The 24,222-nt window shown below is 34.1% G+C and overlaps 2 protein-coding genes across 3 annotated transcripts in view; one reads left to right on the forward strand and one right to left on the reverse strand.

The window, feature by feature from the left end:
• The window catches only part of LOC134663374 (uncharacterized), a 93,626-nt gene that overhangs the window by 57,020 nt on the left and 12,384 nt on the right, over positions 1-24,222 (forward strand). For both annotated transcript variants that reach the window (XM_063519740.1, XM_063519747.1), the window contains one exon: positions 19,032-19,144. In XM_063519740.1, coding sequence (XP_063375810.1) covers positions 19,032-19,144 — 113 coding nt within the window. The remainder of the gene's footprint in view (positions 1-19,031; positions 19,145-24,222) is intronic.
• LOC134680467 (uncharacterized protein K02A2.6-like) overlaps positions 1-24,222 on the reverse strand; it is a 303,959-nt gene that overhangs the window by 27,259 nt on the left and 252,478 nt on the right. The gene's annotated exons all lie outside the window — the stretch shown is intronic.

Genomic DNA, 24,222 nt, shown 5'->3' on the forward strand with positions numbered 1-24,222 from the left:
CAAAACTGTTTCTTGAACTGAAAATACCCGATTTATGTTTGCTAACACAACACGATTGATCAGTTCAACAGCGTCACAAAACATACGAGTAAATTGACCTCCGCAGTGAATAAGAGCAAGATAGAATGTTCTAGTATTCACAGAAACTTAATTGCTAAATTGGGAATCAAACCAAGCGAAGCAAGGTAGGTCACAATCCAAAATTTTAACCCACTTTTGTATGCATCGTTGTTAATGGCGTACATTATTAAAATTGAAAACCCCGCATACTACTAACATATTATGTAGGTATCGTTGTCTGAGTACCCACAACACAATTAAGCCTTCTTGAGCTTACTGTGGGGCTTAGTCAATTTGTATAAGAATGTCCAATATTTATTTATTTTTTACTACTAACGCCATCTGTCAGAGAAATCAATAATTAACATTAGTACGAATGTTAATTCATTAATTTGCCAACAGATGGCGCTAGTAGTAATACTAAGTGTTATTACTTTATTTTATTTTTTTAGTTTTATAAAATGATATTTTTATGTTTGATAACACATCTAGATATTAATTTAAATTACTATGTTAAATTTCAAACCAAACGGTGCAGTAGTTTTTCCGTAAAGTGTACCACAAGAATGCATAGTTCGTCGAATAGTAATAGGGCTCGCTTCGCTCGCCCTAATAATAATAATATGTCGGATAGTCCTGCGGTTCCTCGGTTCCTCTGCGGCCCTGACCACTGGTAGCTTGGGTTGGGCCCTGCCCCGCTGCTGGTGGCACCCTAAGTAAAGGTTTTTATATGTGTTTTGTATTGTTTTTGTATGATTATTTGTATTTTATTTTTATATTTTTTGCCTAATCATACATGCCATACGATTAAATAAATATCGATATCATAAAAAATCCTAACTTAAGAAGAGAAATAAAATGTAAATATGAATTCTTATAATTTTTAAAGATGTCCAATCAGCATCATTATTATTTAGCGGATAGAACGACACACCAAAGGCATCTGCCACCTAACAGATTCTTCAGTTTTGGTACGTCTAATAGACGCTGATTCTAATTGTAACAACGTTGGATTCGTTAAGGTTAACGAACCACAAAGTAAGCCGATCTCTCAAACAAGTTTAAACAATTTACCTAACGACATTGATACGTCAGCTGAGATATCACATCAAAATCATATCCAGATCATGATAATCAGTTAAATTAGTTATTGCAATTGCTGGCAAACAAAAAAAAGGAACTGGTTTTTATACTGAGACTATTAAAGAATACCTTGAAACAAGGAAATAACAACCAAAATAGTAGTCAAAGGGTTAAGAAATTTACGTTGATTGTATACGATTGATTGTACATTCTAAATTAGTGAATTATTGAAAATTCGAATTTATTTTAGTACCTATCATCATTCAGTGTTTTCTAGAGTCCCCATTTTTTTTGCAGTTCCATCCAGTTTCAATTCCTTCTTAGTTCGTCCAAAACCCAGCTGTGTTTCTAAAGAGTAATGAAAATGTTGACTTGGCAGGAAGCAGTTTGCTACACGGCGAGTGGACCCGGCGTAAACCTGATGTAAATTCTGTTCGCGTTCTATATCTGAACTCGACCATAGATTTCATGGCATAGATGCCGCTTTATGAAGCATATACGAAGGCATCCGCTCACTACAACAATGTCATTTAATGTACCAATTTAAAATTGTGTCGTCGTAGTCACCTGCCTAATTAACACTATTTTATTGAGTAGTTCTACTCTAGAACTCCGATTTTAAGCCATCCTATCTGGAGATAGCTAGAAGGCATATTTATTGCTAAGCCCCCGCTGTTAGTCCGCTTATTTGCGGAAAGATTGTACCTAACTTATCTATTGCCGCTATAACAACAAAAAATAAAAATAAAACAAATTCTCATTATGGGGTCTGCATAAAAAAAACACGTGATTTTCAGCAATTTGTTTCATAATATTAAGGGACCCTATTATCCAAATTTAATAACAAAACCTCCGTGAGACACAGACGATACGTAAATCGCACCCACAATTTCTTGTTGCATGTGTGGCGGTCGTTTACTTAGACACAAAAAAAAAATCAGTCTCATGAATTATTAATATTTATATGGTGAACGGTAGTTTTATTGCACTAGCCAGTGGGTAAGGATCTATGAGCTCGACTTACTGAAAGGAGATTGGTCGCGGACAATCCGATTTGTTGGACTATTACCGGGTTGATGATGAAAACTATTACTTGTACCAATATTTTAACTTTATTCATTTGTTACAAACATAATAACAATCAATTTTCAATAAATTATTCAAGACGTCTTTACTCTAACTTGTCCGTACTCGAACTGGCCACTTGTCACTGAGGTACCCGCCTTTTATAATAATTCAACATGGCGGGAACCAGTGACAAGTATGAGTCAATTGATACTCTTTTATAAATTAATCATAACCAAAAGTAAGAATGATCAAAATGTAAGCTATTAATAAATAATGATCCTTACAGCTCGGCCATCCTGTTCGAGGCGAGACCCTTCGCCAGACCTTAATATAAAATAGTTAAAATGATAAAAACAAAAGACCAATTTATGAAAATAATGAATTAAATTAAAATGTATACATTAAAACAAACCAAGATTCACTGATCCGATATTACTATGTGAATGATATTTATGCACATAATATGCATGTTAAATAATAATAAGTAACAAGAGAAAATAAAATTACAAACACGTAATACTCATGTGCACTCATGATTGCACGATATCTACTATTAATAAGATTATAATTATAATGTGTATTATCGTTAATTATTAGGCATTAATAAAATGATAATTAATGATAACTAGGAAATAGGTGGCCGATACCAAAACAATACATATTATTAATCGTTCAAATTATGGTTTTCGAACAATTTTCACAAGTCTGTTATCAAGGTTGGAGAAACTATATGTCGTCATAGAAACGAATAAATTTAATTAGTTCGGCCTGCAGAAACATAATAAAATATTAAACAACAGAAAATTCATTATGTAATAGTAACATTACGCAATCTAGCATTATTAAATTTTCTTTAACACTTGTTAAATTTCAATAACTATGCTCAAGAAATATAATATACGTACACAACACCATTCACTTTCACACGTAAATATTCAAACCGCTATACACGGATCACTTCACCAACAGAAGATAGTTGCGTCACCGCGGGTTGAGCAGTCTGCCTAACCGACGCCACGCTGATGCTGCGTAACACGGGGCACCGGATCTCGCGCCGCTACTAGCCGCAGCTTCGCTTGCCATGATGCCAGTATTCTAAGACTCTGCGGTGTAGCCAACGATCGTATTTCTGCGTAGAAGCACCTTAGTTCTGCTAAGGAACAGGAATGTCATCACCCTGGCCATCTCACCTAGGCACTCCTGGGTCGGAAGTGATTCCACACCCCGACCCTCTTACCTGGGCACTCCTGGGTGGTAATGGAATACCAAACCCTGGCCCTTTCACCTGGACGCTCCTGGGTCGTTCTGAAACTTTTAAGACTTTCTTTAGATATATGAAATTAACACTTCCTTTTTTTAAAAATTATTATTGAATGCATAAGACTCGTGGTTTTATTTCATTGATTTATTTTATTATTATTCATCTTTATATTTTAATCGTTATATCGATTTAAGCATGTTATGAATTTATTTTTCACGTTTCAAATATTTTAGTACATAAACGACATGACTACCAAATATTGTACCTGATTTGTATTAATTATTATAATATTTGCAATTAAAATAGTCCATAGTTCACTATATCATGAATTGCGCAGTAAAGTTTAATAATGAAAATAGGACATAAGTGTCACATCTCTATAAAAAATGCATGGTTCTGATTTTATATCTTTGGGCCCAGCCCGTAGTTGACATGAATGCAATCATAATTATGCCGAGATATAAAAACATCTTGATAATAATAATATAAGTGACAGATTATGTTTTTTTTTTGTTTTTGTTTGGGCTACTGATTATCTGATGATATAATATGTTGATTTAAAATAACACGTTTTAATTTCATAAACGTAATAAACACAAGTGCACACGATTAAATGAAGTTTCAGTATTAGGTTATATGATAATTTCCTCTTAATTAAACTTTTGATATTACTTCGAACGTTACCTGTTGCCAACGATTTTTTTTTAAAGATATTTATGTCTGAACCCGTTTGAAGAGTTTAATTGATAAGAAATTAATCTTATTTTAGAGGTAGTTTTATTGTCCTTTAACCTGCTATTATCAACAGTCAAAGTTTTATATTTTATATGAATGCGACCGACTAATCCTCATTTGAACTTACGCCTTAGGTCATAAATATAGCTATTAAAGATCCATCAAGTAGGTATAAGAACAAACTAAGTAGCCCTTAGGTTTTGTAAATTTAAATGAACGAATGAATAATTTTATCACAGAAGTTCATAAATTCATTACGAGAACAAATTCCTCATCACATAAAATGGATTTAAACATCAGACAAACTAGTCAATTGATTATTCCATATGAATGATGAATATCTACATTGTGATTTATTTTAAAAAGTATTTGGTTATTATAACAGTCTTAGCGAATCTAGATCGAATAATATTCATGTTACCAAGTGACTAAGAAATATTATGTTTGTTTTTTTTCAACAGGTTTTATCTGAACCAACAAGTTTATTATTGTAGTTGATACGAAATATTTAATTTCCAGCTATAGTCGTGTTTTTTTTTCAGAAACAAGTCTAATAGGTATTACGGTGCATTTTGTTATCCTAATTCGTTATTGCTTCGGACATATCTAAATAATTAATGATAATACTAATTAAATCATATTCGACAATTAATGCATGTAATTATGTATGTATGCTTGGAGTATGTTTATTATTAAAGTTATTCTGGCTTTACGAAAATAAGACTTATTAATAAATTAATTCGTTAGTCACAAGGAAAATATTATTATTGTTATAATTCACGTATAAAACCCTGGACACAATAAAGTGTGGGTATATAGAGTACAGTTTATCTTGCATATTATTTATAATACCATTTTACTTTACTATAGTTCGTTTTTTTTAGCATTAGAAAGAACTCCACAGAAGTAAGCGTACAGTTTTTATCAGGCTCTTTAATTGTTAATAATTATTGAATTATCTAATGTAGCACGGTCAATACATATAATTTACTTCAAATTATTACCGCTAAAAGTGCCTTATTTGGAACCACAAGCTTACTTCTGCGAAGTTCTTTCTAATGCTAAAAAAAACGAACTATAGATCGAGATATTCGTAAATAATTAATGTGAGACAAATTAAGAACCGTCTTCTGAAGCCTCATTAAATAAAAACTATATATTTAATTTTTGTAACTTTATAACTTATATTGAAATTGACATTCAAATAAATGGGACTTTCTTATGAATTATTCATTATCGAAATATGTAAATTCACATATGCATAATAATCATGTTTAATTGTCAAGTAATATTGAACAGTTTGACAGTATATTAAAAGCGAAGCACCTTATCAATTATTATTTGATATATAAAAGTTCATAATAATGTTGGACTATGGTGATCGAAATAATGGAAAAATGACTTCCCGTGTAAATTTAAAAGCTTTACTTATGAATTAAACATAAGAACCTTTTATTTCTTTTGCAGAGAATTTACCGTATATTCCTCATTAATAACCATTGGTTTTATATATATTTTACATTATGAATGTCTAATCTCCATGGCTCACGCGCCCAGCTAAGTTCAAGTTAAACATTAAGACAACAGGTATCATTAATCTATGCGTGTATCGATTTCCATTACATGTAATTTTATATTTACGAACGAGCGATAATCGTTATTCCCTTTTATTAATCAAGTGTCGGTATCTAATTCCTTCGTCTCTTTTTTTTGTGAATATAAAAGTATTATTACTATCTTAGGATTTTTACCAACTCGTGTATAACACACATAATATAATATTTCATACCGCTTTAATCTAAACTGCACTCAGATGACCACTCAACATATTAGTAATAGAGGTGTGAAATTTCTTTGCTTATTATTATTACTGTTTATTATGTTTTTATGATGAAATTATACTCATATATGGTTGACTAATTATTTTAAATTGTTGTAAATATATTTATGAAAGTTGGAACAAAAGTCTAGCGCATTCATCCACGCGCGTCAAGGTCTCACACGTTTATCCACGTGCGTTAAAGTCTCGCACGTTCATCCACGTGCCTTAAAGTCTCACACCCATCCACGTGCGTTACATATTGTGTATACCTACACAAACACATCGATTATCATGGCGCTTCCTATCTACTGATACTAGCGTCTGCACATACGTCATCGATTCTTTATATGAAAACCACTCAACGTATAGCTATGTATAGCTCTGACTACATATGACTCTACATATGACTCTACATATGACTCTACATATGACTCTACATATGACTCTACATATGACTCTACATATGACTCTACATATGACTCTACATATGACTCTACATATGACTCTACATATGACTCTACATATGACTCTACATATGACTCTACATATGACTCTACATATGACTCTACATATGACTCTACATATGACTCTACATATGACTCTACAAATGACTCTACATATGACTCTACATATGACTCTACATATGACTCTACATATGACTCTACATATGACTCTACATATGACTCTACATATGACTCTACATATGACTCTACATATGACTCTACATATGACTCTACATATGACTCTACATATGACTCTACATATGACTCTACATATGACTCTACATATGACTCTACATATGACTCTACATATGACTCTACATATGACTCTACATATGACTCTACATATGACTCTACATATGACTCTACATATGACTCTACATATGACTCTACATATGACTCTACATATGACTCTACATATGACTCTACATATGACTCTACATATGACTACATATGACTACATATGACTCTACATATGACTCTACATATGACTCCATATTATGCATAAGCGTAGTTTTAAGTTACAACTTTACACTTTTACAGTACTACACGTAACTTCAGAGATATCCACAGAATACACTAAATAATAAATTGTAGCAAACGTTACTGTCAGATAAAACACTGCAATTATGAATATGATTTTACTTTAACGTCATTCAAAATATTCACATCCTATAAATAAAGGGGTAAATGAGTTTCTAAATGTTTAAAGTATGCGTACCTCGCAATCAAATATTATATCAAATAGTTAAGCATATCGATTTCCCATCGACCTCTTATTTCTCCATGATCATCATGGTAACACATAGATTTATATACATTGATTAAGTACTCGTGCCAAAATTACTGGCCCTTACAAGGTTGTTATGATGAAACTGATTACATTCGTTAGTCATAGAATTTAGGCGTGATGACATACAGTTATACAGTCTAAACAAAAGGTGACCGGTTATCAAATTGAATCCATTGAGATTCAAGTTCACGATATCTAGTATGTGTAAATTGACACAAAAAATACTTTAATGCTCAGCGCACAAAGTTACGAGTTACGTATCTTGAGGAGTGTGCAATAGAAAAACAATAAGATCATATTACATAAGTACATTCGTTCACGAGTTACTACTCGTATATCCAACAAACGACATACGCTCCATAACATGGAGATTTAATATAGATGTAGGTATGTCCATACCAGAGTTGGGCAAAATTAGTTAAATTAAAAAAATGAGAATGGTAACGTTAGTTTTAATAACGGCAGCTTATTTTGTAAATTTATTATGAGTTTATCAATTAGCTTGAATTCCATATGACACACTTATGATTTTATCATCGATCACGGGTTTGAAATTATTTTAATTATTCGAGCAAATGGTTATCATGGTTATTCAAACTAATGTTTTAGTTGATACAGTTAAAATAAGGTTCGTTTTACGACCGCTACTTTACTCCTTATGAAATCATTTGACTAAGCTTTATTTTAGTTTAATCACAGATTGCAATTATAAGTGCCCAACTCTGATTCATACTATTATTACGTTTAACATCCAACATGTCATAGAGGTGTTGTATTTCCATACAAGAGGGAGATAATTATAAATACGTGTTCTAGTCATTTAGCTTCATCGAGGCTTTTATAAGTAATGCTGCGTTGGGCAGCGTCGCTGAATGAAAACCGACATCAGCATAAAACCACTAGGTTAAAAAAAAACATTAATAGCTAATAGCACTAGGTACACAAGTTACATAACGTAACCCTGCATTATGGTTTCCAATTTGAACTTAGATCGACACGTCATTTTCTATTAAATAATGTATCAATCTTGTCGGTATTGTGCGCATGGAATCGCAATATTATGAATAAACTTACATAGTGATCAGAATAATTTTAAAGTGGAGTTCCGAAAGGTCATATATTATAATGCCCAACATTTTAATAAAAGCAATCTCTTAGATGCATTCGTAACAATACTAAGTTATACACTGACGCAAATCGCGTTTAAAAACTTCGTACTAGAGGCATTGGTAATACAAACGTATCAGGGGTTTACTTCAGAGGTATTCAATTGACAAGATTATATTTTTAGTTTACTCATCGGTTTCACGGTTACAAAGCCAGTGTATTCATACAATTTTAGTAACGCAAACTGACCTCAAAAGGTGCAGCAGATCGTAAATCTTAATGTACATAAAACAATATCCTACTGTAGTCCGCTACTACAGTTGTACTATGCTATCTTGCTACGCAATAAAACTAAATAATGAGTCCTTAGCCTGAGTTTGATATAATCGATGTGGTACACCATCATACAATTGAGTTTGATAAGATAGAAGCATTATAATGACATTTGATCTGATTTTCACTAACTCATATGTAATATTCAGAAACGCTTAAATGACAACTGTAGATTTTATATTCCGTATTTTTATTATAAGCGAGATTACCCGTCATCCGTTCGTACGTTCTTTCTACACATACACATACCAAAATTGGACAAATCATCATCATTATCTTTAATGATATATACAGTATATTTAATACAGACATGACGTTGACGGTAGGTTATCAAACCAATTTTATTTAAAATAAAAGGGAGTATAAAAAAAGAAATATAAAGAACTGACTTACCATAATGAAATACACTTTCCGGTAAACATAGTTTACTTACTGATACAAACGAAAAAGAAAAGAAAACCTTACGTTAGTGCGGCGTGGACAAAAATCCTATCGATTTTTGTTGGATCCAACTTCTGAGTTGTTGGACTATTACCGGGTTGATGATGAAAACTATTACTTGTACCAATATTTTAACTTTATTCATTTGTTACAAACATAATAACAATCAATTTTCAATAAATTATTCAAGACGTCTTTACTCTAACTTGTCCGTACTCGAACTGGCCACTTGTCACTGAGGTACCCGCCTTTTATAATAATTCAACATGGCGGGAACCAGTGACAAGTATGAGTCAATTGATACTCTTTTATAAATTAATCATAACCAAAAGTAAGAATGATCAAAATGTAAGCTATTAATAAATAATGATCCTTACAGATTGCATTGCCGTTCCTTATTTTATAGACGAAGAATTTACAGTCCGACTTTTCAATGTTACGCAGTCGTTTTGCTAGAGTAGATATTACCGAAAATATAAAGTGCTTATTATATGACTAGATTACTACATACCCTTGACACAACTTGATAATAACGGCTCAAAATAACAAGACGGTCCTAGTGCTCGCCGTCCATGCTAGTGGCCAATAGAGGACACCCCGCTGCTTCCTCAAATGACAATAGTCAATGATATGGTCTAAAAATGACATGTAAGTACGTCTGCAATCCAACTAAGTGGCATAGCTGTGGTAAATAAATATACATCTCATCGTGTAATAATATTATCACAGAGGAAAGCAGGGACTACGTTTGTATGGAAAGCGGTTTGGCGGGGTCTATATTGTTTCCCAAATAGTTTTAAGTCATAATGTATTATTTGTCCGAATTTTCGTTAGTCATAATTGGTTTTTCTCAGAAACGCGTAACTTTTCAGGATTGCCATAAAACAAACCTAACCTAACCTATCTATAGAATAACCTTAGGAAAATCCTGAAAAGTTAACGGTTTCAGTTTTATGACTAACGATAATATGACAAACAATACATTATGACTTAAAATTTTATGGGAAACAAATTTTATGGGTGGTCGTGGAAAACTTGGATTTTCTTGCCCGTCTGATTTTCTGCCCCCTACAAAATGTTCGCTTCCAATTATGGAGAGAGGTTATCGAAACCATGGCGATCCATCAACACTAAAAAAAAATGTGAAAATTAATACAATATAACGCAAATAAAATATAATGTATCACAAGACTATCTCAATTTAGAGCTCATTTCTGTCACGGCATGTGCTGCGATTGCATAAGTAACCCCACTATTTTGTGATCCTCGTGCTGGAAACTGAAGCGGTTAGTAAGAAGTTATTACAATCCGCTACGGACTGGTTGAACGCTTTTCTGCATTTCGATGAATCAATTGTATAATATGAAAATGCAGAAATGTAATATATTTTACAGTAATTTTAGTCCTAAGTAAAACACAGCTACCTTCTACTAGAAAATCACCGAGTAAACCGACTGAGATAAGAGGTACTTGTAGACCTATAGTAGAGTTACATGATTACATAGAGTGCGCTCTGATTGTTGTTCCAACGAGTCAAGATGTTTTTGTTTTCGTTTCATCCTTTTGTCGAATTCTGTAAATTGGCAATTAATCGCCGGATTTTGTTTTCCTCCGGGCAGTACAATAATAAACAAAGTTTGGTTGGCTGATAATTTGACCCAAAACAATGCTTGACTAACTGTATCAAACATGTAAAATTGTAGAAGCAATATTTCATTTATTAAACGTGTGTTTCACATTGTGTCCCAACAACAATGGCAAAAATAAATAGGCACAAGTATAATAAAATTAAACAATTTGTTAAGGTGAAACTAAGCTATTTACGATTAACAAAAACACACAGGCCTATTCGGATATCGAGATAATCACAAGATCTTGAGACGATTTAGAGATCAACTAGATCTACATTAGATATCGACTAGATATGACTAGATAACCTGTCGAAATCGTTCAAGAGGACCTCCAGAATCGCGGAAACGTCATATTTGACATACCTATCTTACAAATATCTTTGAATTATCCGTATCATAACTTGTTGAAGTCTAGTAGAAATCTAATTCATTTTCCGAATCGAGCCGACAGACACGAGTATTATATGTTCGTTATTGTTAAAAAAAATAGATTTTTTTTAGAATACTTTAAATATAAAGCCTGACCAGTAATTATATGCTCATTATCAAGAAGGCGCTGTTATTTTCTTGTATGGGGTGACATTTCAGTATAGGTTGAAATATATTATATTCCTGGTCAGGCTTTAATTTACTCTTACTAACCCCGTTAATGCTTTTCAGGGGTCATTCTACTCTAATTACCCTGGAATCTCATTCCCCTTTATACATACACCTATTCGCAAATTCCCAAAATCGTAGATGGACCTTGGCACGAATGACACAGTCATCAAAAATGAGATGCTAATAAAGCGGAATTTCCTAGATATTTGCGAATATGTGTGGCTACTGTGACCAGGGGAATGACATTTTTCAAGAATGACCCTCAGGAGGAACGCCTTTTACCGATTCTCAACTTACAGCATATCTTTACTTGTTGCACCTTTTAATTTTTGTTGCACCTGATATTCATACACTAAGCATGGTCCAAAATTTTGTTTATTTTTACAAGCTTTTATTTAGTTTCACCTGACCGTTGTCTGTCTGTGTGTAATCAAATCTTGCAAGTTAAATTTGATCCACTTTCCGGTTTCTGATTGAGCTGAAATTTTGTATACATACGGAAATCGGATGACAATATTATGGTGTCATCGAGCTGATCTGATGATGGAGACCAGAGGTGACACAACTACGAAACCTAATTGTGTTTGAGGTTTTTAGAATTGTCTCGATGAGCATTAGTTGCCTGTGGAAAGAAAAGTACAGTCAGCGATAAAAGCTTGTACCAAAAATGATATTTTTGCCAAAAACTTATTATCCAAAACGACTTAGTGACTTCACGGTCACACAAGTATTAAAAACTGGTCAAGTGCGAGTCGGACTCGCGTTTCAAGGGTTCCGTACATCACACAATTTTCAACAATTTTTTTTTGTACGTGTAACGTGACGTGAGTGAAACGTCTTGAAAAACCCGAATGAGTCAATCAAGTTTTCAACACATGTAATATGAAGTTTTCTGGCGTGGTGGCTTATATCTCTGCAAATATGCAAAGTAGCTTAGATAGGAAATTAAATGCCGAACAATAGTACAAGTGTCTAAATGCGAAGACTGAAGACCGAGCTCCGCCAGGCGTGTCTCACTCCGCGATTTCGTCGCTTTGCTACAGGTAGCTAAAAGTACATCCGTTCGACCCCAATTTTGGGGTTTGCCATAAGCCGCGCGTGGCGCTGTCGCCACCTAGCGGCCATATCTGTGCTGATCGTGACAGACGCGTTTTGTTAGAGAGTGAGTCTTCTGTACCTAGTACTATTATTTATTCTGTGGCTCCGCGTAGAGCTTTAAACTCGGAGCGTCCGACGGGTCGCGCTTCCTACAACTTCCGCAAGTGTTTTAAAAGCGAAGGCCGAAGAGAGATAATACCTACAAGGTGGCCAAAAAATACGCACATTCCCGTAGCCAGGGAGGTTTTGGGATTATACCTACTGAGCAACATTTACTATGGGACCCGAAATCGCGAAAAAAAATGTATCCTCCCATAGAAAACGGACCAGCCAAAACGTATGAAACAGCCAAATTTTTCTTCGCGATTTCGGGGTTGCACGTCGGCAACGTGAATACACTTAGTTTATTTTTTGGCCACCCTGTATAGTGCTTTTTAAAACACGTGACAATACCTAGTAACCTAATCAATCAGTACTACAAGTACCATTGCGGCTGTGTGCCAGATATACAGCCTAGTCGCATTTTTTTATCTACAGTCCAACTCACGCTTGAAGCTAAAGGCACGCCTCTTCGGGACGCTTCGGGTCTTCGGCCTTATGCGGATATCGGCCTAGGGCCTTCGCAATAGCTGTCTACATCAGTATTGCGGCTGTGTCCCTAAAAAAACCTAAACCGCATTTTTGTTTTTAAATCCGACTCACGCTTGACTCTAGATTTCTAATAAGTTTTCCTGTCATCTTTAGGTAAAGGACTATTTTGTGTATTTTTTTCAGAATTTTAGACTTAGTAGTTTCGGAGATAGAGGGGGGGGAATGGTCATTTTTTGTCTATTTTCTTGAATAACTTCTAAAATTTTTATCGTAAATTTATAAAAAATATATATTTGAGATTCTCACAATGAGCTCTTTCGTTTGATATGTAACACGACATAGTTTGCAAAACTTTGATTTTTAATTTTATGGTTTACCCCCAAAAGTAGCCCCTATGTTTAAAATTCATTTGTTGACGTTACATATCCGTTTTTGGGTCACAGACTTACATATGTGTACGAAATTTCAACTTAAATGGTCCAGTAGTTTCGGAGCAAATTGGCTGTGACAGACGGACGGACAGACAGACGCACGAGTGATCCTATAAGGGTTCCGTTTTTTCCTTTTGAGGTACGGAACCCTAAAAATTAATTTAGTTTACAGTAAATTCATTCCTTGACAACAAATTCTCATTAGGAGTTGAGTCTCTATTCAGACCTTACTCAAGCCTGAAGCTCTGAGATACCTATTCAAATCTAATTTAAAATTGTTAGACAAGATTCTAGTTATAACTACAAAGATTCAGGAACTAAGACTTTAATACGTCGGGTCTGTGCTGTAGGTAATGCGATAAGTTATAAGTAGGTACCTATACATAACATAATAGACAAAACTGAAACCTTAGAAGTTATAATGAACAGTGACAACTTTTATAAAATTCGATACGACGTAAACTTTTTGTTGTTTTAAAGGGTGTTGTACTTCTTTTGTCACTATAAAAAGTACTTACATTAAAGTTGAACCAAATTGTTATTATAAACAATATCTAAATCACTTAACAATAATGTAGAGTGATTAAGCTATAATTTTGTGGAACAAAATGGTTTACTTTGATATATCTATTTGTTTAGTTTAAGTTCTGTAACATTTAGTAAATAGTGCCTTACGCGCTGTAATAACAACAAAGTACTCGTAACAAGGAGCAGTGTACCAACGTAATTGACTTATAGAGACGAGTTTGCTAAGAGATTTATTGTCTTCTTAATTCTGGAACTTAAGAAATAACATTCCTAAGTGTATAGTATATTTCGTATGCTACTTTTCTTAACTCCAATAATTAATCACTAGAATTTTCGGTCTAAGTGGATCCGTTCTTAGAACCCTTATTACGCTTACATATGTAAATAATGCGGTTCTTAGAATAGGCCTCAACTTTATTTTCCTAAACTCAGTGGTAGAATTCGACGTATACTTAAGCACAAACAAAACTTTCACCAAGTAGGACCCTTAAACAGGACCCTTAGTTTCACTAAGTAGGTATCTACAATAGTCATAAAAATCAATCAATGATTAGTCACTAAGTAGGTTGTCTAATTCAGTTAGTAGGTAAGCAATACAGTGGTAGCTAAGTTAATTTCGATTTTAATAAACCCTGGGACCCATAACATAAACTTTAAACATGTTTTGGGCTATATCAAGTAAAGTGTAAATTTAGATTAAATACAACAACTCCTTCTCCAGATAAGTACAGTCAACCCTTGTAATAGGTACCCATAACAAGTAAGTAACTTGCGAAACCACGGGTGTTACGTCAAGTAGTTTGCCTAACGTCTTAATAAGTGAAACGTTTAAGTACTATACGTGGCATACGTAACACAAACTAACATTTATAAAGGGGCTGTGGTTCAGTTTAAGCTCAACTTGACAAGTCCGTTTGTTTGTCATGCCGTTTTAGGCTTGCATTTGAAATACAATACGCTAGTTATGTAGGTAAATAGAGTATTTCCTCTGTTGAAACCACATTATAAATATTTAAATAAATGTAAATATTATGGGAGAATGTTACAGAAATCAACTTAGTCCGAGGATAACGCTTGTCTTGTGTTATTTAAACGGATCAAAAAAGGATTTTCATTATTTTACAAATAAAGAGAGTTTTACAATAACAGATTTTTAATGTTCAAATTCCGCTCCTAGATTTAGATACATAACAACAAGAATAAATATTTATACTCTCTCGGCCGGTTTCGACCATGGCGACAGTTTCAGCTCCGTTGTTGGATACGTTCGTGTTTCGTGTGCTTGCTTGTACACAAGAATAAAATATCAATGCCTAGATAAAAATATGATTTCAAAAGATTTTACAAACAATTTGTGTTTCGCATAAGATTAAAATAAGAGTTAGAATAAAATTTACAGAGGATTAATTTTACACGTTTACGAGCCGTAGCTACCGCGTACAGGATGGTTTAGCCCCGTGAGTTATGGCATCATCAACCCGACGCAACCTGCGAGAGAGGAGGACGGAGAGAGTACTATCACTGGAATATATTGTAACTATCATGCTGCTATCATGCGGATCTTCATTGCTTTAAATACAATGTACTTAGTTTGGGATTCGGCAATTTTAGATTTAGTATTTAGCAACGCATCACCTGAAGTTGATTTATCTTATGTTGAAATACCTTTGCTCATTTACCTAATTTTAAATTACCTAACGATTATTTTTACCTATTGCACGAATCACATTGAGTCCTAAAGCTGATTATACCTTATTGTCCCGGAATCGAGGACATTTAACCAATTCGATAGCTAATATGGGAGCGAAAGAAAAAGCCGGCATTCACAAAGAACATTATTTACTGACAACTGCAAAATAAAATGTAAAATGGAAAATAGGCAAAAGATATAAAAAATATAAATATATATAAAACCTTATTAGTCCTCGACACTTATCGAAGATTTATATAAAAAGTTGATTTACCCAATTACTTTATACCTAATTTAAAAAATCACAAATTCTTGTCATTGACTGAAATAAAATGACACAGATATGTATGTGCAATTAACAACAATTGTGTCGCTTAACTTCAAACTCGGGTAAATCCATTCGACCCTCTCAGCAAATACCCTATTAACTTAATACCATAATCACATAATCTGACAGATGGATTTAACCGAGTTAAGAGAGAAGCTAAGCGACTCAATTTTAAACGACTTTAAAATAGTAAGTTCTCAATTCGTCGGATTCCTTAATTACGAGTGAATAATAACATTGTATATAGCGGAGGCAGTTATAAAGTTGACCCAAAAAATTTTTATTAAGCTATGAGCTTAATCATATATGTTCCTTGAGTAATTCTAAGCATTTCAAGCCTGGGAGGCAATAAGAAATGTGTGTCTACTCGGATTTGTAATGGATTCAAACTTTCAACCTCTTTTTAACCCTGTTAGGGGATGAATTTTACAAAACGCTGAAATTACTTTTCCTGTCTTTTAATAATATCCCCAAATACAAAGATTCAAGTCCCGCGTTCGAAAAATTTTTTGATATCCATACAAACTTTCAACCCCTTTTTCACCACCTTAGGGGATGAATTTTCAAAAACGCTGAAATTAGTTTTCTTGTATGTTTATAATATATCGTTTTACGAAGTTTCAAATTCCTAGCTTAAAATAAAACTTGAACCCCATACAAACTTTCATCCCCTTTTTAACCCCCTTAGGGGTTGAATTTCCCAAAATCGCTTCTTATCTCTTGTACACTTTATAAATGTAATCTAGTGTGCAAATTTCAACTTTCTATCTTTTGTAGTTTCGGCTCCGCGTAGCAAAAATCTCCAACCAAATTTTTCACCTTTTTACGTTTTTCTTGTAAAATTACTATGAAACTGAAAAAAACAAATATCAGCAATGAATTCTACGTCTTTGGTTTATACGAAAATGATACCAAACTTGCCCAAGTACCCACCAGGATCAGAATAGATTTTTTTTAAAGATGACGGGTGGCGGCCGTCTTTGTACCCCACCCTCCCCCCCACCCCAGGCTAGAAATGCTTACAATTACTCAAATATCAGATGTGATGAAGCTCATAGCTTAATAAAAAATTTTTGGGTCATGTATGGCAGCGTTACATAACTGATTCCAGTAATAGTGAGATTTAACTTTATAAGTTTTTTTTCACTCGTTATACCTAGTTATCTTAACACATAAATTAGTTAGGTGTATACCTAGTACATATTACCCCGGCACAGGTTTTCTGTAAAATCTTGGCGACAATCAGGCATTTGCCTGAGTATCTAAGGAGGTATCGTATTAAAAAAGAGTCAGCGCGGCGGATAAGTTAGGACATTTGGTTCTATTACTCGAGAAACCCTAGGAGAGCTCAAACTGAGATCAGTTCATTAGATGATAGCCTTACAACTAACGGAACCAACGCCTAACAGAGGTATTGAGTTTCACATGCTTTGTCAGTTAAGACATGCACATATAAACACTCACACACTCTAGTATTAACTATTTTTACGAAACCATAATCAATACATTTATTTACATACATTTATTTAGATACTTAATAGCTACGGGTAATTTCATTTCTTTTCAGGAATTCGTTAACAGAGTAGAAGCATTCTTCTAGCAACCATTGCGAAAGTTTTCTTTTCAGTTCCCTTAAAGAAAAGTTTTTGGGACTATTCGGAAGAGCATTAAATAATCTGATGGACATCGGATATCAACTGTTCTTAAATAATTTCCTTTTTATCTGGGTAACGGGTATTAAAACTCCGGTTGGTAAGAATATACTATGGTTGTCATCGTTCTTGGGTTTCCTTAGGCTGGTACTGTTTTGAGAATTACCAGTCTGGACCTAACAAGGTCAGCTATATTACCTGAGTAAACGGTCAGTTGCCTCCTTGAAGTGTTTTCTCAGCTTTCTCTCTGTCTGTAGGCGAGTATGTGATCATCATAAAACGCGTAACGTGCAGCGCTCGCCGTACGCGCGTCACATATTAAACGGCTCGGAAATAAGTGTTTCAATGAAAAAGGACGGTATTTTTTAGCGCCTATTACCTTTACGTTTAGGTTTAGTTTCGTAGATTACAATTTATGTTATAGGCCAGTCTTTTCGTAATGGAATTTTATTTTCAGCTGCCTAGATTCTTCCTAAGTTTAAAGAAACACCAATAGTGTTTATTTATATTTAGGATTTTTACTGTGATCGAAATCGTTATCTAATAAATTTTATTTTCATCGGTATTTGCTGAAGCATTTTAGTGTTCCGTTAAATTTAATGGTGTAATTAAACATTAGTTTTTATTGCCACTTTTTGTGCAGATCGAAATAAAAATAAACTTACCTACACAATACCTCACACATCTTCCACGTTAATTTATTTTCTCGAGAGAATAGAGAATTTTAAGCTGCAACCATTATAAATTGTACGAGTATATAGTCGTTTATATAATACCGATATTTTACAGCCAAGACAAGTGAAGGGGGAACAATCATGGGACTATTGCGTCGGGTGACAAGCAAAAGTCACTAAACTAACATCATTGAAATTATTGGACAATAAACCGTGTTACAAGTGTAATAAAGTGCATTGTTACTTTAATTTTTTGATAGTACTTAGTGAGTTTTGCTTGTCACCCGACGATTTGAAACAAAATCTTGAACTACCTATAAGGTCGATTATTTTATATTATCGCAATAGCTAGGAAATACATTATACCGATAAAATTTCTATAATTCTAATCAGGCTCAGTCGTTGTAGGCTACCTCTTATCTCCTCGACATACCTCTTTAGTCGCTGCAACTATCATGACAATCATCTGTAAAGATGCTGTGGCCAATGATGATGATAATGAATCAGGCTTATGGGATGCCAAAGAACTGAAGTAACTCCTAATTCCAGATAATATGGACATCATCTCACACTCCTAACATGAAAATGTTGTTCGTTGTCCACAGTTGCCGGCATGTCAGACGTGTGGGTGGACCTGCGGATGCCGCGGTTCGTCGTGCACCAGCACAACGCCACACTCCACTGCGATCACAACGTCGACGCAGACTCTATTTATAAGGTAAACTACAATTTGTCATTTTGCAAGCAATAGGGAAGAGGGATAAGAATAGGGGGAAGGGAGAGGGGGGAATAGGGGGGAGGGGGTTCATATTTATTTATTTTGTATATGCACGGATACATTACACGTCAAAACATTTTAAAGATAAGATTACCACTTATTTATTACATTTTCAATCATTGAAAATGAGCAAAAGGAAAACATTCAAATCATACAATGATCATTTGAGAGACCCCTGACTGAGATTGACCATGAGCTGATTTTTCAGTCACGATATTCCATTGATAAGAGGATTCTCTTGTGTCATTCTCATAATTCAAATAGTTGGAATTATTATCGGTGGAAGTCAAGATAATGTAACTAAAATATTCAGCCCTGAAATGGTTATAACTACGGTTTAAAAAAACTACAGCCATTAGTAACACTGATGAACTGCCTACGAGAAACTTGTACAATTTTAGCCCCCTCCAGTCACAAGAAGAATCTTGTTACTCTTGAAAATATGCTTTTTGTCCAAAGTTGCAATTATTTTACTATTGATTTGAATATAATTACTAAATTTTGTGTGTATATGACGAGTACGTGAACCCATCGCTGTTGCTGGGCTTCGTCCTTCAATACAATACAACCTTACGTTAGAAGCATTTTGTTAAACCTGTTTATCTAATCAGATACGCAAACTGTTGCCGCCCTTTACCGCACCATTAATATGTAATTAATGTAAACAATTTAAACTTCAGTTTACTTGGCCTGTCAAAGGAAAAGGAGTAGGCGTTAGGTATTTTGAACCAACTTTAGGTACTAATGAAGTAAAACTTGATAACAACTGCTGTCACATAAAGGATGACCCACGCTAGCTCGAGCCGGGGTCGGCAAATTTTAACATACAGTCGCAATTACAGTTAGGTTTAACAGTTAAACTTGAACTGGACATGTAGCCATATTAAATTAACCGCATACTTTTCCACAAACGAATAAAATAAAGGAGAGCAAAAGAACAGGACAGGCAATGTCGGCACTCAGCCAAGGGTAGTCTAACAAAGAAATCTCAGCGAAATGTGCTCACAAAGAATGTAGGATAACCCGGGGTTTGTCCGAGGCTTTCCTCAAACTCCAGCGGTTTTTGAATTAGTTATCAGGCTGTATACGAATATATTTTGATAGGGTCCGAATATGCGGTACCTATTCGAATTTCATTGGTGATATGCATTAAACATTGATTCTCAAAATACGATGCCGGCGATAACTGTTATAGAATACCTAAATATGTAGAGACCCCGCAATTACACTCAAGAGCTTTGTATAGAAATTTCCATAAACCGTGACCCGTTTTTATGATGGATACGATACCCGTTTTTGTTTGTATATAAAAGCCTAAAATGTAATTATGGCAATTTATGTATCTGCTACAACGGTCGGTACCTGTTTACAGTCTGAGTTTTTTTTATTGACAGAATAAGTAAAGTCTGTTTTATATCCTAGAGACTGAAATAAATAAAATATACCTACTAATATGTAGTGGAAATGTATATGTCGATTTACATCTTATTATAATTTTATTTTATACTTTTATTTTTTTACTTGCTCTGTTTATCGATAGCAAAATTATAGATGTTTCATTTTGTTGATCCCTCGTTTTTGCTAGAAAAAGTTCTTAGTATACATATTCATACAGTGCCAGATTAATTGTTCCTCAAACCACACTCTGATTATATCTTTATTGTAACTACCTAAAGGTTAAGAGTGTTGATCATTGGAGATATACCTATAATTGCTATCACATTATCCCGGATTATCGTAACTGAAGAAGCTTTCGCTTTCTCTTAACATAACATATAATATCACTTACTGAGGGTACAATTAATACTAAATCGAGGTCAAAATAATATTATGTTCCTGGAAAAAAAAACAGTAGACACATTGAGTAGGTACTGTAATGTAGTGAACGAAAATAAGTAGGTAGTGTTTAGTTACCTACCAGAAAAGAAGTTATCAGAAAACCAAACTGTTATTTTTATAAATCAAATTAATTTGAGCTGTTTCAAAGTAACATTATGGTAACCTACATAAAATAAAATATTATGTCTCTTATTTCTTTCTGACGCCCTCTAGACTTGGGATTCAGTGTTTGTCAAAAGTAAACACCAAACAGTTAGGTAATTATTTAAATGCCTCGTGTCTAAATTAATGTTAAGTATTTACATTCTGTTTCAGCAGGATCATGAATTCGCCATAATTAATTGTTACGACCAGTCCATAAAGTTCGATATTTTTCAAGTCGTGAGAAACAACGTTTCGTTACATTTGTCTTAATTAGGGGAGTAACAAAGGCAATTATTTAAGAGTCACACGAATTGCCGCCAAAATGACACATAATACTCGCACAATCGAAATTACGCTCTCATTTGGGGGTTGCAAAATACCGGGCACGACACCTCGGCTCACCGGGGTCTCTCCCAGAAGTCGTCGGCAATGTCAAGGGTCTGCTAGCCTTCTTGGTAGAGTTGGGTTGGCAAGAACAGTGCCGCCAGCCCATCACGCAAAATAGGCTTAATAATATGACGTCGAGTTGCGGAAACCAAGCACGTGAAATAACCTATAACCTATATACGCTCTCATTTCAAAACAACATACTTAAATTACATGAAACTTGCCATTTACGTAACATAGCTGCATATATAATAATATTATACGTATACCTATGCCTGGTACTAGTATTCATTGCTAAATTGCTATAATAGGCCAGATGACAAATGTTCATTTATATTACGAACTCGTGTTTATTAACCCCAAACCCATTTGACTGGCCACAATAACGTAACTGGCGTCAGTAGAAGAACGTTAAAATTGATGGTCTATAATAAATGTTAGCATCACCTCAACATCATTGTTAGGTAAAATTAAGAATACTATAATAATAATACATTGTGAGCTACAACCCCTTCTAAAACGCGAGGAATTAATTCCATATTAACATTGGAATATTTTTTTAAATAAATACATAAGTATTTTTAGCTGTAAGTTATACAATTTGGAAAATTGGCAACAAATCGCCACAAATACTGGTTTAATGGATAGCTGTAAAAGTACTGAATAAAAGAACGAAACCCTCTATTATTCAATTCCCTATAGTTCTCAATAAATCACAATTTAGTATTTATTATCAGAAACTTTGAGACGAACGTAAACATATTTATATTTCATGAAGTTGTGGCTCTTAACTTTCGTGTATTTAATATCAAACGATTGGGCTTTCTAATATAATTCTTTTCAATTTTAAAAGACTCCTGTAAGTTATTAGGTCATACCTTACTTAAATACTGCGATATTTAGAGAAACGTAGTTTAAAATACAATATTTTTTTTATAATACCTGTTATTATGGGCATGGTAATAGACTTACACGCGTATTCGGGAAACGAGATAATCACAAGATCTAGAAACGATATAGAGATCAACTAGATTTACATTAGATATCGACTAGATGTGACTTGGATATCTACGAGCCCCGATGCAAATTATTTCGTCTAGTTCCACGCAACAATTTTGTTTATTTTAATAAATTTTACACATGAACATAAAATGACCCAGTAATGGGAACCATAATAGTAATGTTTAATGTAGTTTATTTTGATCGTATAATAAAATTGCATGACACTTTTATTGCTGAAAAAACGTACTTTTCAAAGACGTTGTCCAAATCATATTGTCCTCTCCTACAGCACTGCTGCATGCATGGGCTCGAAACAAAATTGTCAGTACATTGGCAGAGCCCTGTTGCTTTCCCTAGTAATAGCCCTTTACACATATGTTGTAATCCTACCCGTCAATAAAAAATAAAAAATCGTTATTTTTTTTTTCTTTCAGTACAAACGGTATTTCTTGTATTTGGATTTAGTTATTGCAGAGTATTACCATATAAAATTAAATTACATTATTATAAGCATTATATATTAGTAATTTTTAAACTAAAACATTATTTTTCAACAAACACGAGAACCTCAAAAAATGATCTCACTAGACGAAAACATGTGCATCGGGGCTCGTAAGTCATAACTTGTCGAAATCGTTCAAGAGGACCTCCAGAATCGCGGATACGTCAAATTTGACATATCTATCTTGTCGAAATCGTTCAAGAGGACCTCCAGAATCGCGGAAACGTCAAATTTGACATATCTATCTTACAAATATCTTTAAATTATCCATATCGTAGCTTGATGAGGTCTAGTAGAGATCTAATACATTTTCAGAATCGAGCCGTTAGATATTGACATGTAAAATATACACATGTTACTGAAGAATATTATATTCATGAATAAAATTATCGATATTAATCAAGTGTCAAGTGACCATTTACTAATTTGCGATCAAATCAATGCATAGGTAATCAGTGTAACATGCGTTTTAGTATATACGCGAGATCAATGCACATGTATTTGCACTACAATTGGCCCAATCACTGCTTCACTTCAATAGAGACGGGCGTCACAGGGAGCGGCATGCTAAGTTTAACTACGTGGGGGCAATTTTTGAGTTTCGAGCGTTCGATTTCGTGTGGCTCTCTTACTACGAGTATCTCCACTACTAGGCATTTATATTCTTTTATTAGAAACGAGTAGTCAATACCACTAGATTTCCAATTTCTATCGTTCATATTTCAAAACTTAGTAGGTCTTTATGGGAAATGGGCGCAGACGTCCCATCTGATCTTTTTGAGTTGGACCCGCGGAACCACGCGTCTGAGGTCAATGAATCACGCCGTGCTTAGTGCGTACCTACTCAACTACCTGAGAACAGGAATCACCCACTGTGCATACCTTTTGAAAAAATAGAGTGATCAGGAATGCTGCAAATGCAGATGCCCAAAGCAAACTGTTCGGCATATCGTCTTGGAGTACCCACTGATAAAATATGATGGCCCAATGGAAGATTTTAATACCGGTACAAGTGCAGCCATTACCTACTTGGACAAAATGTAAATTTAGATTACCTTTAAACTAGTTAATTAAGGTACGGTGTAAAATAATTGCCGTACGATAAATAAATAGGCCCAGAATATGGTATCCGTTTCACAACGAG

The sequence above is a fragment of the Cydia fagiglandana genome, chromosome 1 (assembly GCF_963556715.1).
Source record: "Cydia fagiglandana chromosome 1, ilCydFagi1.1, whole genome shotgun sequence".
In the NCBI taxonomy this organism is placed as follows: Eukaryota; Metazoa; Arthropoda; class Insecta; order Lepidoptera; family Tortricidae; genus Cydia; species Cydia fagiglandana.